At 39.7% G+C, this 15,414-nt stretch overlaps 1 protein-coding gene across 1 annotated transcript in view; it reads left to right on the top strand.

The window, feature by feature from the left end:
• Nucleotides 1-15,414, top strand: part of LOC131426622 (frequenin-1) — a 139,715-nt gene that overhangs the window by 31,880 nt on the left and 92,421 nt on the right. The window contains exon 2 of the mRNA XM_058589484.1: nt 2,853-3,187. Coding sequence (XP_058445467.1) covers nt 3,124-3,187 — 64 coding nt within the window. The 5' untranslated portion in view covers nt 2,853-3,123. The remainder of the gene's footprint in view (nt 1-2,852; nt 3,188-15,414) is intronic.

The raw sequence follows: 15,414 nt of genomic DNA, 5'->3' as shown, positions 1-15,414 counted from the left end.
CCACGCTTACTCTTCCATATGTGACTCTTGCTTTAGGTAATGGATAAAAAAGCTCACTAATCAGAATTTTATATTGATAAACTTAACGCATACATACAAAGCATACAAACCATTCTGAACAGTTCGTTTTAGGGAAATACTCATAATTGAATGTTCACCCGACGCAACAGAATAAACTTTGAAGCAGTTCCTTGCACAGTTTTTTCAGCAGCGAGAAAGTTTTCTTAGAACTTGTTCTGTATATTCAAGTTGTCAAAAAGTGCCACGCGTGCTTTAGGGCTTTAATACAGTGCATATTGTTCAGGTACCAGGGGGGTTTTAACAACTACAAACCCCCCTCCCCTCTCCACCCAATGGAAGATTTTTCAACATTAGGTTCCATGAACAATAGAGTACCTATAATATAAAAGTGCAAATAACTTGACTTTTCCTTCAAATTTGTGCGCCTTCCCCACCCTTGAATCTCCACCCTCCTTGAACCTCCCCCCCTCTTGAACACCTGCCCTCTACTTCTGAACCCTCCCTTGAACCCTCTCTTGAAACCCCATACGGGCCTGTCAGGTACTGTGGAACTTTTGGTTGCTTATACAGACGTCGCTTAAATTTTAATTCGATATTGATCTTTTAAATTTGAACATTCTCCTCAGAATATGAAATATAAAATGGCAGTATAAATCCATTATGATAATCATATTGAACATTGATATCTAATGGCCACTTATTGTGTGCGCTAAATCATTATTAGTTTGACATTAGCGCTTTTACAGAACAATCTTTTCATTGATTCAATCAAAAATTTTCTGATTTGTTAAACTTGCGTTCACGATGACCAATATCATCTAACTCCATTACACACAATCCATCAACTGGTAAACGATATCAGAACTTTTTCTCCTGCCTACAGTGGTTTTCTAGAACAGTCATGCATTCCGTTATTGAGTCACTTGGCAAGCAATAATTGTGATATCGAATTAGACACGTGACTCGAAATGACAAAAAACATGAATCAAGTATGCATGTGGAATCTCCACACAAAACTATTAGTTGTGCACCAAACGATTTTTTGTACGATCTAGTATTCTTTTCTTCGACGACCAAACACTTATGCAACTCGTTGCGCGCCAAACATCAATCGTAGATCTAGCAATCATTGACGACTTTTTCAACGGAAAAGTCCATTGTCCATACAAAACAACTTTATGGATTTTTCCCACTTTTCCGACAAGTTTTCCTAATTTTTTTGATGTACAAACCCGGTGGTGGTAAAAACTGATCAAACAAAAGTATCGTAGAATAAGCAAATCACCGAAATGAATTTTTCTTCGTAGTGCAAGACTAGCTGTACGTTTGTACTGAAAGTTTTGTAATATTTCCATTGTTCAATTGTATAAAAAAATACAATTGTATAAAAAAATAAACGAAAACAATCAACTATTTCGCAGTCCGAAAAACATAAAACTCTACGACAACTATTTAATTAATCGGGACCCATTGCCTGTTGAATTTGGCTGCGGGACATTATCCGGTTCCCGGTCCATTGTAATTATTTCATCGGAATCCCGTATTCCCCCTTCGCTACAGAAGCAAACCATTCAAATTCGATCATTACGACGCTAATTCGACACCACGGGGATCCGGAGCGGTCGGACAATTGGGGCGAAAATGCACTGCACGCGGACGTTCGAATGAATTTCGCTCGCAAACGCGACATCTGACGGTGCCCGCTGCAATCTCCGTTTGGACGTTCCCGTTGTAGTCGCAGCAGGCGATGTAACGAACGAAATGGGCTGTATCAACGCAACCCGGGTTTGCCATCAACAATAACAGGGAGGGAATGGGACAGTTTAAAATTTACGATGGTCTGTTTCGGTTTGTAAAATGGCTTTTATTGTTCAACTATGCAGTGTTACGTAAAACAATGCCACCGGAGGCCATGAATGTAGCGTTGTTCTTTTTGGGTGATAAAATGTGAATATACATAATCACTAGCATTACTGGGATGTTAACCATTATCATGTACTGAGTATACCACTATGTGATGTGGGCATTCATTCAGCATTTTATCAGATAAAGCTCACTACTTTTTAGAGAAACGTTCATTCTAATTTGATTGCACTTTGAAAGCAATAGCTATATCAAAAGCGATGCACAAATCCTACCGGAACATGTATACCGTGACAAACTCGTTCTGTCCCGGAACCGGAGCTAATTCCACATTCAACTAGACCGGCATGTTATAATCTTATTGACATGGTTTGCTTTGTTCTGCGTAGTGTACTGAATGGCGGTTTGAAAACTAAACATAAATCTGTCCGATTAGATTTGGACTGGACCAAAGTAGTCCATGATGAAATATTTCCCATTGCAGACAAAAGAGACGTTCCTTTCAAATGCCATCTATTTTGTTAATAGAATGCACATCGATCCGGCATAACATTTCTCGTTGATTAAGATTGAAAACTGATTGTGGCATTAGTTATGTGCAAAATACTGTTTCTGTACTGCATTGAAAAGTCTAATGTGTTCTGTGACGTTTACAGATACCGCCATTAATCATTTATTATCATCACTAATTAAACAATTTTCCGATGGCTGCCGATGCAATATTAATCTAGCAGTGCAAACAGAAACCATTCGGCTTAATTGGTTTCACTCGAAATCAGCATACAGACACACTTCCATTAATCGACCGAAAAGCACATTCGAGTTCACACCCGTCCTACCATTAACGCACGGTTCAATCAATAATCGAAGTAATCGACCCGGATCGGATTTTATTCTATCCACCCTGTTAAATGTACCGAAAATCTATTATTTTCTAACGAAATCTTTTCTTTTTTTTCATTTCCCAGCAATGAAATCGATTCGGTGAATGTAAACGTCCTTAACCTTTTGAGTGTGAGACCGCGAGGAAGCATCGCAGCAACCATCGACCGTCGGTAGGAACCAATTTCCCCAATTCCCACCCCGTAGTTAGGACCAATTTAGTGAGTCGAACAGCGACAAAAAAAAAGTGTGTGAATAGAGTTCCAGTTCGTCACGGAATTTCAGTCAACCAACCAAAGCTCTTCGGCAGAGAGACTGTAGCAGGGCCCCAACCACCGCCCCACAACAGCCGAAGCAATGGGCAAAAAGAACTCCAAGCTAAAGCAGGATACCATCGATCGGCTCACGACGGCAACCTACTGTGAGTAGAATCCTTTAAATTTAGCTTTTTATTCTGTCATTCAGCAGAGGAAATTGTTCAACTCGTAGTAGGAAAACTGCCGATCCCCCCCCTGGTGGGTTAGTTTTAAGGTTAAAGGCTATTATTTCGAGGTAATTAAACCCTGGTTTATGCGTGGTTTCGTGCTGCGGTCGAGATGATGATGATGATGATAATCTTCGGCAAATAGTAACCCATAAATTACCCGGTGGGTGGTAGCTAATTTGCGGAAAGTCATCGCTGGAAAATTAGATGGAATTACGAAGAGTTGCTTCCACCGCTGTCATTCATCGGTTACAGTTACACTGGGTGTTCAACTATCCTGCTGTGACTTTAAATATTATTTAAATGTAACAATTCGAATACAAATTTCGATAGTTTTCCTTTAACTTGAATTTGTAACATTATGTGTACCGAATCTCCATAGAATCGACAATCTTTCCGAATGAATGAAAAAGCACAATCAAAGCAACCTGAGCCCTCGATAAAGTGAAATGTCAAAACAAGCAAATATCAGTAAGGTGAAGGATAAGTGAAATTTTCTAAAACATTACAATTCGTATATTTGGAGTGCTTGAAACTGGGAATCGTTATTTGAATTAAATTTTGTGTGCGGAATCAAAATTCTAGTGCCGAAACGAATGTTTGAATACTATTTAAGTTTTATGCGTTGTTTGCGCGAAGCTATTCGTAAACAGAGGCCGGAATTGTGGGCTGACACTCCTTGTTTTTGCACCACGATAATGCACCGTCGCCATTCAACCAGTATCATTCCGGAACCACCGTATTCGCCTGATTTAGCTCCGTGTGACTTCTGGCTATTTAGCAAGCTCAAACGACCGCTCCGGGGAAACCGTTTTGAGTCAATTGAAAACATCAAACGTGAATCACTACGCGCATTGAAGGCTATTCCGGAAATTGACTTTAACAACTGTTTCGAGGATTGGAAAAAAACCGGGAGCCGAGGGGGATTACTGTGAGGGGGACGAAAATGGTTTGGAAGGATAAATAAAGAATTTTGAAATTATGAACAAAGTATCATAGAGATCACTGAATTTTTCGCTTATGATTTTTACTATAAGCTGTAATTTTTTGACTAACGGCTTCCAGAGTTTTGTTCCTGACACTTTTCATACAGTGTTCATTTTTAATTATATCTCGAATTGCTGAAACATTTCATTTATATGACAGCTGAAACTCTCCACTTTATTTCATGATACAGCATGTTTACATTCGTGTTACATTCAATAAAATGACGCCGAGTCAAGTGCGAAAACGCATTTTGTTCGAGCTGCATTAAAATTCGAACTTATCGGTTCACTGATTCCAAAAAACGAAAACTACCAAAAAATATTGTGTTTTGTGTTTGAAAATCTTTTAACCATCAATTCACTGTGGGTCGTAAGGTTGAAAGTGGAACAAATCGAAAAATATGCTCCCGGCAAATAGGCGACAAGACGCCATTAATGAGAAAAAATCCCAATCTTTTTGTGCGAAATGTGGCTTGCAACCGTGATGACAAGCAAAGTTTCGCTGCAAAAAGCCGTACTTAACACCAACGATGACGAAACATACGTGATCCAAGTCTTTAAACAGCTTCCGGGTCTGGCTTTTTATACCGCAATTCAAAGAAATGCCGTTGTCGAGCATTTTCGAACAAATAAAGTGAAATTCTCAAAGAAGTATCCGTAAGCATGTGTACGAGAAATAATGTCTGCGACGGCGGTTGCTACCATTTATCAGTATTCACGATTCTCCAGCTCTGTTTTGGCCTGATTTTCGAAATTCGTCCTGAAACGGTGTGCCTTATTAAATAGATCGTTGAATAAAAAAAGGCGGGTGAGTAATGTCACAGACATAACTGGAGTTGGTGAATACGACTAGCTACTAGTTGATTGTGTGAATTTCGCAACTTTTACTGCATCGCTTCCAGAATTGTGGCGATACCATTTTGGATTTGCATATTTCAGTTAAAGAAACCATCAAAATTCTGTACGGGCATTCAGAAGGGTCAAACAGTGTAATTCTCTATGATATTAAGCACTTCGAAGCATTTTTTCCGAACGCGAAACAGTCAAATGGTGACTTTATTCGCACTCGTTTGGTGCGAAAAGTGCACACAGTTGATCTAATTATTCTTGATTTGTACTAAATTTATCTCAGATTAACAAATAATCTTAATAGTTCTTAAAATAACATTCGGAGTCATTAGGTGGGCTGATTTTGCATAATAATGTTCCCCATCGTAGTCCACTTTTCGTTGAATTTTGCTCCAATGCAGACGACCAGCAGCAGGATGACGCAATCGATCTTTTTTGAAGAGAGTCTGGCTCTGCGAACGTCCCACAATTGATTTAGTACTGGACCTGAACCAAGCGGAATTTGCTTCACTTCGTGTTTAGTCAACTGCGCAAGCTAGAATGAACGAAATATATCGAGTGTTAAACTTTTATACCTACCTACCTAGGTACGAGAAAGGCGTCATGAGTTTTCTTCTTCGATACAGCTACAAACCTTGCTCAGTTTACATCGCATTGCATTCGAAGTATGGAAGATGGGCACAGGTGGACACGATTTATACTGATCTCAAAGCAGCATTCGATCGCGTGGATCACGCTATTTTACTTGCGAAAATTCGAAAACTGGGTGCTTCCAAAACGTTCACTGAATGGATTAGATCGTATCTCGTCGGTAGAACTCTCTCTGTCAAACTTGGAAATAACGAGTCAGATAATTTCTCCAACTTGTCAGGCGTACCTCAGGGTAGCAACCTAGGACCTTTGCTGTTTTCTTTATTTTTTAATGATATTTGCTTTATCCTGCCACCAGGATGTAAGCTTATTTATGCAGATGATCTAAAACTCTTCCTCATCATTCGATCCGAAGAGGACTGCATTGTTTTGCAAAACCAGCTCTGTGATTGGTGTACGCGTAACCGATTGACGCTAAGTGTATCCAAATGTTCTGTAGTTACCTTCACACGCAAGAAAAAGCCTGTTGTTTGGAGCTACACTGTTTCCGGAGAATGTCTCGAGAGAGTATCAGTTGTCAGAGATCTTGGTGTACTACTGGATACACAGCTATCCTTCAGAGACCCTTAATGTCATATTATTGCTCAAGCCAACCGAAATCTTGAATTCATATTCAAAATAGCAAAAGAGTTCAAAGATCCATGTTGTCTTCGATCACTGTACTTCACCCTTGTGTGATCAGTCCTTGAAACTTCATCTGTAGTTTGGAGTCCTTACATAGATGTCTGGATTAACCGAATTGAATCAGTTCAAGCTAGGTTCATTCATTCATTGCTCTAAGATCTCTGCCATGGCGTAACCCTACTGAATTACCACCCTATACAGATCACTGCAGATTGCTTGGTATGGACACGCTTGCCAAAAGGAGGAATATCTTTAGGGCCGCTTTTATTGGAAAATTATTAATCGGTGAAATTGACGCTCCATATATACTTTCTCGAGTTAATATTAACGTACCACCTAGAACTTTAAGATCGAGGACTTTTTTAAGACTTGACCATCAACGTACTGATTATGGACAGAACGAACCCATAAGGGGGATGTGTTGTATTTTTAACAATGTATGATTTTTTCGACTTTTCCATTTCATGTGATAATTTGTGTGATTTAAGAAATTTACTTAGTGTATAAGAATTTATGTAAAAACCAATATGTCAATTTATGTAACATGAAACTGTTTGTGATGTGATTATATTGTCAGTACAGCCAACCATAGAAATTAGAAAAGAAGAAGGGGTTTTTATGCCAAATTGAAGATAGTTTCTGTTTGGATCTTCAATTAGGCTTTTCCCCTTCCAATGCTTCATGTAGACTGTATCTGGTCAGATGAAGGAATAATAAATAAATAAATAAATAAATATGATACTCGTTGATACCAAACATTTCAGAAACCTTTGTTTTTGAATTATTTGTGATTATGTCATACAACTAAAAATGTTATCATAAATTGATGTTCACATTTCCGATGGCATATAGCAAAAATTATGTTGATACGTTAAATACAATAAGAGTTATTCACGATCAAAAACTTATCACTCTCTCAGAGGGCACATTTTGAAAAGGCGCCCCATAGTTAAGTAAGTCGTATTCACGATAACACTCATAAAAAGATATGGAATATCATCTGGTTCCAAAATCATAGTGTTGCCATTCATTATTATTTCATTTTCACGCGTGTGTTTTTATATATGAAAATGTACAAAGGAGCAAATTCTTCTATTCAATTAAAAATAATTCTAATTTCATTAACAGGTACTCGAATTGATGAATCCGACTCCCGATTTTGTATTCGTAGAGCGATGAGTGTTAAAAATTCTTACAGTCGTAAAATAGACGCGGCAAAATGGTACGAAATTTACAAAACGATTCTCATAACACTGTCATTCTATATGTCTTGTTAGTTGATGTCCATACCAGCTTTCTCGGCTTTACCCAGTCTCCGTTTCGGATCAAAAAAGAAAAACCGGAAGTAGAGATCAAAAAGTAATATCGACTTCTCACGTAAACGTTTATGAGAACAGTATTATTAAATGGATTGAAACAGGTTTTATTCATTCACAGGTTCTGTACCTACTGATATGATTTTCCCCTTTCCAGCCTAGCCTTGAGATACGGAGCGAAAATGTTCAAGGGTCTTCGAAAATCGGATGCGCTAAATGACAGACGGATGGCTACTGTATGACAATGGTTTGAAAATCTACATCTTGTTGAATACTATTCCGGAGAAAGAATGCGAAGAACTGAATGAACGTAAAGGATTATTGCAAGTTTCCAGCTATGCAGCTTAAAAACAATAGATATAAAACTTAAAAAGAAATGCTTAATGGATTGCAGGCGTGCATAGTTAATGGTGAGATTCGTTCATGACTGGGAACACTGGAGCAAAGGTGTGTCCAAATAAAAGCAACCGGGAATCTAAATGGTTTTCCTTTGGTGACATGGAACAACAAAGTGGGATTGAATTGACAAAAGAGTCACGTTATTTCAGATACTTCGCACGTAATAAATTTTACAAGAATCTAGTTATAGGGCCGTATGAATAAAACGTAGTAAGATTGGATTTCGATATAGAAACCTTTGTTTTTCACTGTCGAATCCTAACAATAATAATACAACTTTTTCATCTGATCAAATAGACACTCCTCTCGACGAATTGATACTTTTCCCTGCCGTAAACACTTCCAAAACAGTTCCGTAAATAACCTCACTTTCCGAAGGGACTAAATGAATAATGATGTGCCCCATGTGTACGAAAGTGGAACCCGTTCCGCTGTCAAAGTAGGCCAGCGATACAGCAGTGCCATCAATTTTGTCAGGTCATTTGACTACATTAGAGGTAATATAACTATATAAGAGCGACTCGCAGTCTGTCAACAGGGAGCGAAACCGGTTGACAAAAAGGCAGACAAAACCAGTGACACCACAGTCGGGATCATTTCCCGACACGGAGCGGAACACTGTTTCCAACTTTGTGCGCTCGTCGTTCCTCCCGTATCCGCGGTTGACAGGCACCGGGAAGGGGGGATGGAATTTTCACGCAATCATGGTTCCGCGGGTGGATGAAATTTAATAGGTTGAATTTGTAGAACTGTAAAAATGTTCTACGTGGCTGCCGCTACTTTCTTTACCCAAAATGTGTTTGATAGTTTTAGTAATGGAAAAATGCTTCAACGAATGGATGTTCGTTCATTGTCGGTGCTGATAAAAGACAGTTGCCAATTTCCAAGAAGCTGAAATATGAAATATTACTCCTATAATAGACGGCTCAGGTGTACCGTTGTCGATGGAAAGGTGTTAACGCAGAGGGAAATGAAACTTTTCCTTTACGCTGGAAGGTATGGACAAGACAATTCCCGATGCGCGAAACGAACAAAGTTGTGGCCAAACAAGTTGAGGAAATCCAATTTAGAAGGTTTCCAGAGAGTTGAGTATATGCATTATGCACAGTTCTGAAATTGAGCTCAGTACCTGGAGAACCGAAATCGCTCATTTTGGTGGTCAATTTACTAAGATGACTTGTTAGCCGAATAGTTTAGTATCATAATCATCGCCATAGTAAGCAAAATATTCCGGTGAAAATTCCCGGAATAGCAAAAGTCCTAATTTATGGATGGAATTCCCAACCGCCAGCGGAAGTATCCACTGATCTAAAGCAACGGGATGGTCACTTTCGCGTCCCGCACCGGTAATAGCTTGCCGTTTGTTTGTGGCCTTGTTTTGTTTTAACGAAACTTTGCTTGGGCTTAGCGTTTCACATCCAGTGCAATAAATGACCAGCAATAAATATTGTTACTACCTTGGTTTTATTCTGCTCTTTATCTCTGTCTCTATCTAAACCACCGTAAAGCTCCGACCCGTTCGTGCGCGGTAAAAACAAACATCCCGGGCAATCACAGCATTGCTAGACTGACCCCCATTCCGAATCCCATGTGCGGCAGTGAATGGGCCATGTCCGATTCTTCTACTACCTTATATAAAGGCTCGATTTTTTGTTTGTTTCTGAACTACAGAAGTCCTTGTCTCTAGGTTACTACACGAAAGTGCATCAGTTTATACGGGGTGCTAGTTTTCCCTCACGTCCCGGTTAATGAATATTCAACAAGTCGTAAATCTGGGTCCGTGCTTTGGTAGCGGGTGCTTGCAATTTGTCCATACGATATGATCACAGTAAGCACCACATAACGATTTTTTTTTACGGCATGAAGTCGAAGACGTCTTTGAAATAATGGTTATGCTTTGTGACAGTCGACCTGCCGGCAGGTCGTCACTTGGTTGCATCGGAATGTAGTCCTATAAAGGCTTTCCACTTTTTTTCAGAAAACCATAGATTTCTCGTACATGATACCATTAAAGGACGGATTTCGCATAGTGACAAGAAGCCAAATCATGCCAGAACAGAGCCGGAGAATCGTGTCTTCTGATAAATGATAGCAACCGCTTTCGATAGCAACATTCTTTCTCGTACACATCCTTACTTTCTGTGCCTTTAGAAATGAAACTAAAATTTTCGACCACAACTACATATGGCTTGCCGAACTGAATTCTTCTTAGGGAATTTGGGCACTCTATCAGAAAATGCTCGTCAACGGTAAATTTTACAACATTGCGAATCACATTTCGCATTGAACGATTGGGATTTTCCGCAATAAAATTCAAACCCTGTACTGAAAGAAAAGTGTTCAAAATTTAACGTAGACAAGCTTTATGAGGACGGTTTCAGCCGACCAACTCCCAAAGTAACTGTAGACTTGTTTTCTCTACATCGTTTATCATTTTGCACAGCGGCTTCGAAGATTTGGCATTCGGGTATCCACGAAAAAGGTTAAATAATCGTAAAAGGCATGTTGGATCCTTGAAGCATTAGTGCAATAAACCATCTCAATGAATTGCCTTTGGTTCGCATTTCTATGGTACTCGAAATATAGTAGCCAGAAATTCATCTGCTAACGCAGCATATCTAACGAATTGTCATCGTAAAACAGACTCGTCGAGAGCGGTCATAAACGACTACATTTTAACCTAAACAGCTGCACCTTACTCCTAATCGTTGTTGGGATCCAGAATCGATTTCTCAACTCAAACTTTAATAGTTGCGGGGGGGTCTTCCTTTCAATGAGAATACCCTTGTCTTTCCACAGTTGGGAGTATTCATAAATTTAGGAAAAAAAATTTCTTAGCCTTCACTACATATCTTCATCGGAATACGGATCAGTGTACCGTCTTAATCGAAGTAAACCGATGCGGTTGCCAAGGTAAAGCCGATTTCGGTAGAGGAATACATAATTTATTGACCAACCCCGCCATCGCGTTAAACTGGGCCCGGGGGTCCTATCGAATTTCGATGTACAGGCATTTTAGCATGATAAATGCGTTTCACCGGAATTGAAGGAACATATTTCATTCATGACTCGCATCGAATCAAATCTCTTGCTCGTATGAACGTATGTATGCAGTTCGAAAAAAAGACATCTTTTTTCGTTTGAGTGAAATGAAAGCCTTTGTTGACCTTTTGATTTGGGTGACTTTTATTATCTGGCTTCCGACTTTTGCCTTCATTATCGTCGTACTATAGATTGTCGTGTACCATAATGATAGAAACGCAAAGGGCAATGCGAAGCAAGCAAAGAGTATGCCATTTGTGCTAACCAGTTCACTCTGGAACAGTGCCACTAACGATGGACGGAACATTGGTGGTTCGAAGACTACTTCAGCATTCATTTCCCCGTCGGATGGGCAATGGGGCGTTGACATCAGGAAGTGAAACTCGGGGGTGGCAATTGTCTCTGAATAATGGAGTATAACATCGGAACGGAATCATGCCCGTCCGTTTTCCTTGCAACGGATGTCAGCACCAGCTGGAATTCGTGTAAGGAAAAAAAATACGTCGATCGTAAATGGCAGTTGGCCATGATATTGGTTTACGGAGCAAGCAATTTCCCAGGGGACGCGTTCTCGGCACCAAGTTCAATCAATCGAAGACAACTAACTGTCGGGCAAACAAAATGGATAACCTGCCTTTGTGACCAAAAAAAACCGATGGAAAAAAGTTTCTATTTAAGTATTCGTCTATAAATATCAATTTCAATGAATCAATCTTTACTCGAACCCATTTTTCGTAGTTTCGAAAGCCCGCAAACCGCTGTCATCATATAGCCGCAACCGCGCCATAAACCGGTCGGTGTTTGCAGAGCTGTTTGTCAATTTTCAATTAATTTTTAATCGAGGTTCGTTTTAATTGTCCTCATTTTTAACTTCATTCAACGTTCACCGCGATATGGTAACGGTTCTTGTCTGATTTCGATGGTTTAGAAAAGAAAAAAAAACCAGCAACTTTGTTTTTGGTAGTAGAAGCGGGAGATCACTAATAACACTCCATCAAAGTAGGCCACCGCAACACGGAGAACAACACGTGGCATAAAAAAAGTGATGTTTCCATTCCGGGTTTGACGATGTACAGATGTTGACGAGCTCTGCAATTAACCATAAACGGAATCCATTCGTCAAATGGAATCCTTTTACTTCCGGGCTGCCATTTTTGAGTAGATCATTCTGGTTGAGATTCTCTATAGCGGGGATGAAAAGCAAAATTTAGGTCATGACCTTTCCTCTAACTTTTCAGCAGGCATGACCTACAAACGAAGCTTGGCTTGGCTTCGGTTCCGGGAAACAAAGGGGGAACAAAATTGCGGCATGAATCGGTGATGGAATAAGACACATTCATTCATCGCACGACTTCATAAAAAAAACGAAACGAAACGAAGGGAAACTCTCGAAATGGTCAGACCAGTCTGCAAACACTTTTGTGAAAATCGTAAACTTGAACTTAATAGCGCACCGACTTGCATCCGGCAAGTGACTCAGCTGAAATGAAATCACCTTATTTTTTTTCTATTTCAGCCTAATGACTGAATTTACAACTCTGGATCATTTCAGTTTCCTGGACCTCGCAGCACATTGTACGCGAGGTTCGTTCATTTTCCAGACATGAGCGCTCCAAAGAGTACTCGGTGTTCCATTATCAACTTCTTGAACCTCGGCCACTTACACAATCATCTCGTTCCTCTTGGTATGGGTGCAAATTTTTCATTTTTGTTTGACTTTGCCTGTGACTGTTTTTTTTTTCTCACACGTGGAACACGCTCCAAAACATCTACACCCGGTTCGACACTGGTTCCAGACGTACAAGCACGCATTGGGCGCCTACTGCGATGATATTTTAACGAACCACCCAGAGAAGAGGAACCCAGTTGATTTTATTGCATATCGCTACATTGGTGGGGAAACTGATTTATGAGACGGCTCAGTTGGCTGTTCTTTTCCGAATTGAACCCATTTCGTATTCACGCGTGAACGCCTGAGTGCGAATATTGTTCCGAGATGGGAGGTTTGTGCCTGCGCTGTAAATGGGATTTAGGAACATTTTTTATAGCCCAGTAGCAGTCGTTGTGTGAGCCACTTGTTTTGATTGTTTTTTTTTGTGGGGGGGTGGGGGGGGGGTTATAATTTGAAATTACAATTAATGATGTTACGCGTCCGCCAGAAAGGTGCGATTCTTTGGTGATTTATGTCATTCGATGAAGCGTGATGCCTGACAAAAGATGAAAGAGTAGGCTTTCAGCGATGGAGCTTTTCACCTCAGCAAGCTTCTCCATATTTTTCTTTGATGGATTGCTTTTTCGCTGTTTGTCTTCCTCATATAGAAAGCCTATGCATGTGCTGTGAAAACCGACTTTCAAACCTAAACCAATGCCCGGAGGGCCGAGTGACGCATACCATTCTATTCAGCTCTTTGACATCGCGACATGATTGTGTGTAAAGCTCAAATGAGCGCTCAATTTGTTCGAAAAGGTATCATTCCTCCATAGACGTGAATACGTCTTACATTTCAGTCCCGATTTTCAACTGGACGAGTTTTAAAGGAAAAGCGTGGTAGAACATCGATCATTACTTATGCCTTAACGGAACTGGACGTCGTGGTAAGGGCCTTTCACCAGCATCAGCAAGAACAGACGTTTTGCGTGGTGGCTCTTATTCGCTATTCGGACGTCGTGCCGAGCAGTACCCTTCTCAATCAGCAACAACAGCAGTTACAGTAGTCGCATTCAGCTTCTGAACACTGGATCTGGATCCGGGAACTGAATTTTGGATTGAATTATGGAATTAAGTTTTAGATCTGATCTTCGAATCTGAATTTTGGAACTGACTTCTGAACCAGAATCCAATTCCTCAATTTAATTTCAGAATTTAATTTCTGAATTCGGTTTCAGAATTTAATTCGGTTACAGGGTGACATGCACCCAAAATGTGAAAATAATGTCATTCACTTTTCTCAAAAATCCCTGAACCGATTTTCACAAACTTATATTCAAATGAAAGATCTAATGGTCCCATACAAACTTCATGGATTTCGTTTGGATCCGACTCCCGGTTCCGGAACTACATGGTGATATGCGCCAAAATTGTGAAAAAAATGTCACTCACTTTTCTCGGAGATGGCAGAACCGATTTTCATAAACTTAAATTCAATTTAAAGGTCTCTTGATTGCATACAAAGTTTCACAATTTCATTTGGATCCCACTTCCGGTTCCGGAATTAAAATGTGATATGCCCCAATAATGTGGAAATAATTCCTTAAAAATGTCACTCACTTTTCTCGGAGGTGGTTGAGCCGATTTTCACAAACTTAGATTTAAATGAAAGGTCTCATGGCCCTATACAAAGTTCCTGAATTTCGTTTGGATCCGACTTCCGGTTCCGGAACTATATGGTGATATGCACCCAAAATATGAAAATAATGTCATTCACTTTAAGTCCTAAATTTATTTCCAGAATTTAAAACCTAAATTTGGTTCCAGGCTTTTGATTTTAGATTGTGGTTTGGCTTGGTTAATTCATATTCGGAATACAAGTTCGAAGTTTAGTTCTAGAACCTTATTCGGATCCTGGAATCTGAAAATAATTTCGGTTCCAGATACCTAGAATCAAATTGCTCTGGATTCCGGAGCAAAATTTTGGAACTGACTTCTGATCCAGAATCTAATTTCTCAATTCAGTTCCAGAACTTAATTTCTGAATACAGTTTCAGAATTTAATTGCTAAGATTATTTTCAGAATTTAGTACCTAAACTTGGAATTCAAGTTTGGAGTTTAGTTCTAGAACTTAATTCGGACCTTGGAATCTGAAAATGATTTCGGTTCCAAATTCCTAGAACTAAATTCATGAACTGCATTGTTGTTCTGGTTTCCGGAGCTGAATTTTGCAACTGAGTTCTGAGGCTTGGGTAGAAATTTGATTCGGTTCGTTCTTTCTGGCCTGCGCTGTTGACTGAGCATGACGTTTAGTCTATTGCACTATAAGCACGTCATTTTAATCAGTCTTGTTCCAGATTCAGTGCAGTTCTAGGATCAGAACTCATTTTTCAGTTTATTTTTCGTATTCACAGTATCCACTAATGTCTCTGACATTACCCACTCGTCTTTTTCATAGTTCCGATGAAAAGTTATGCATTTTTTTCATCTTTCCACCAACTTACGAATACCACGTCAAAAGACCCGTTCATCTTTTGAAGCGAGCGAAGTAGTGAAGCCATGTTGCCCTATCTTCATAACTAGTGAAGTGCTGATTAGCAAGTGCGTGAGCATTGGTGAAAACAAATAACAGTCGGTAGGGGCCAAGT

Source organism: Malaya genurostris, chromosome 1 (assembly GCF_030247185.1).
Source record: "Malaya genurostris strain Urasoe2022 chromosome 1, Malgen_1.1, whole genome shotgun sequence".
Classification (NCBI taxonomy): domain Eukaryota; kingdom Metazoa; phylum Arthropoda; class Insecta; order Diptera; family Culicidae; genus Malaya; species Malaya genurostris.
The sequence above is the reverse complement of the archived record's forward strand: the minus strand, read 5'-3'. Positions and strand labels throughout refer to the sequence as shown.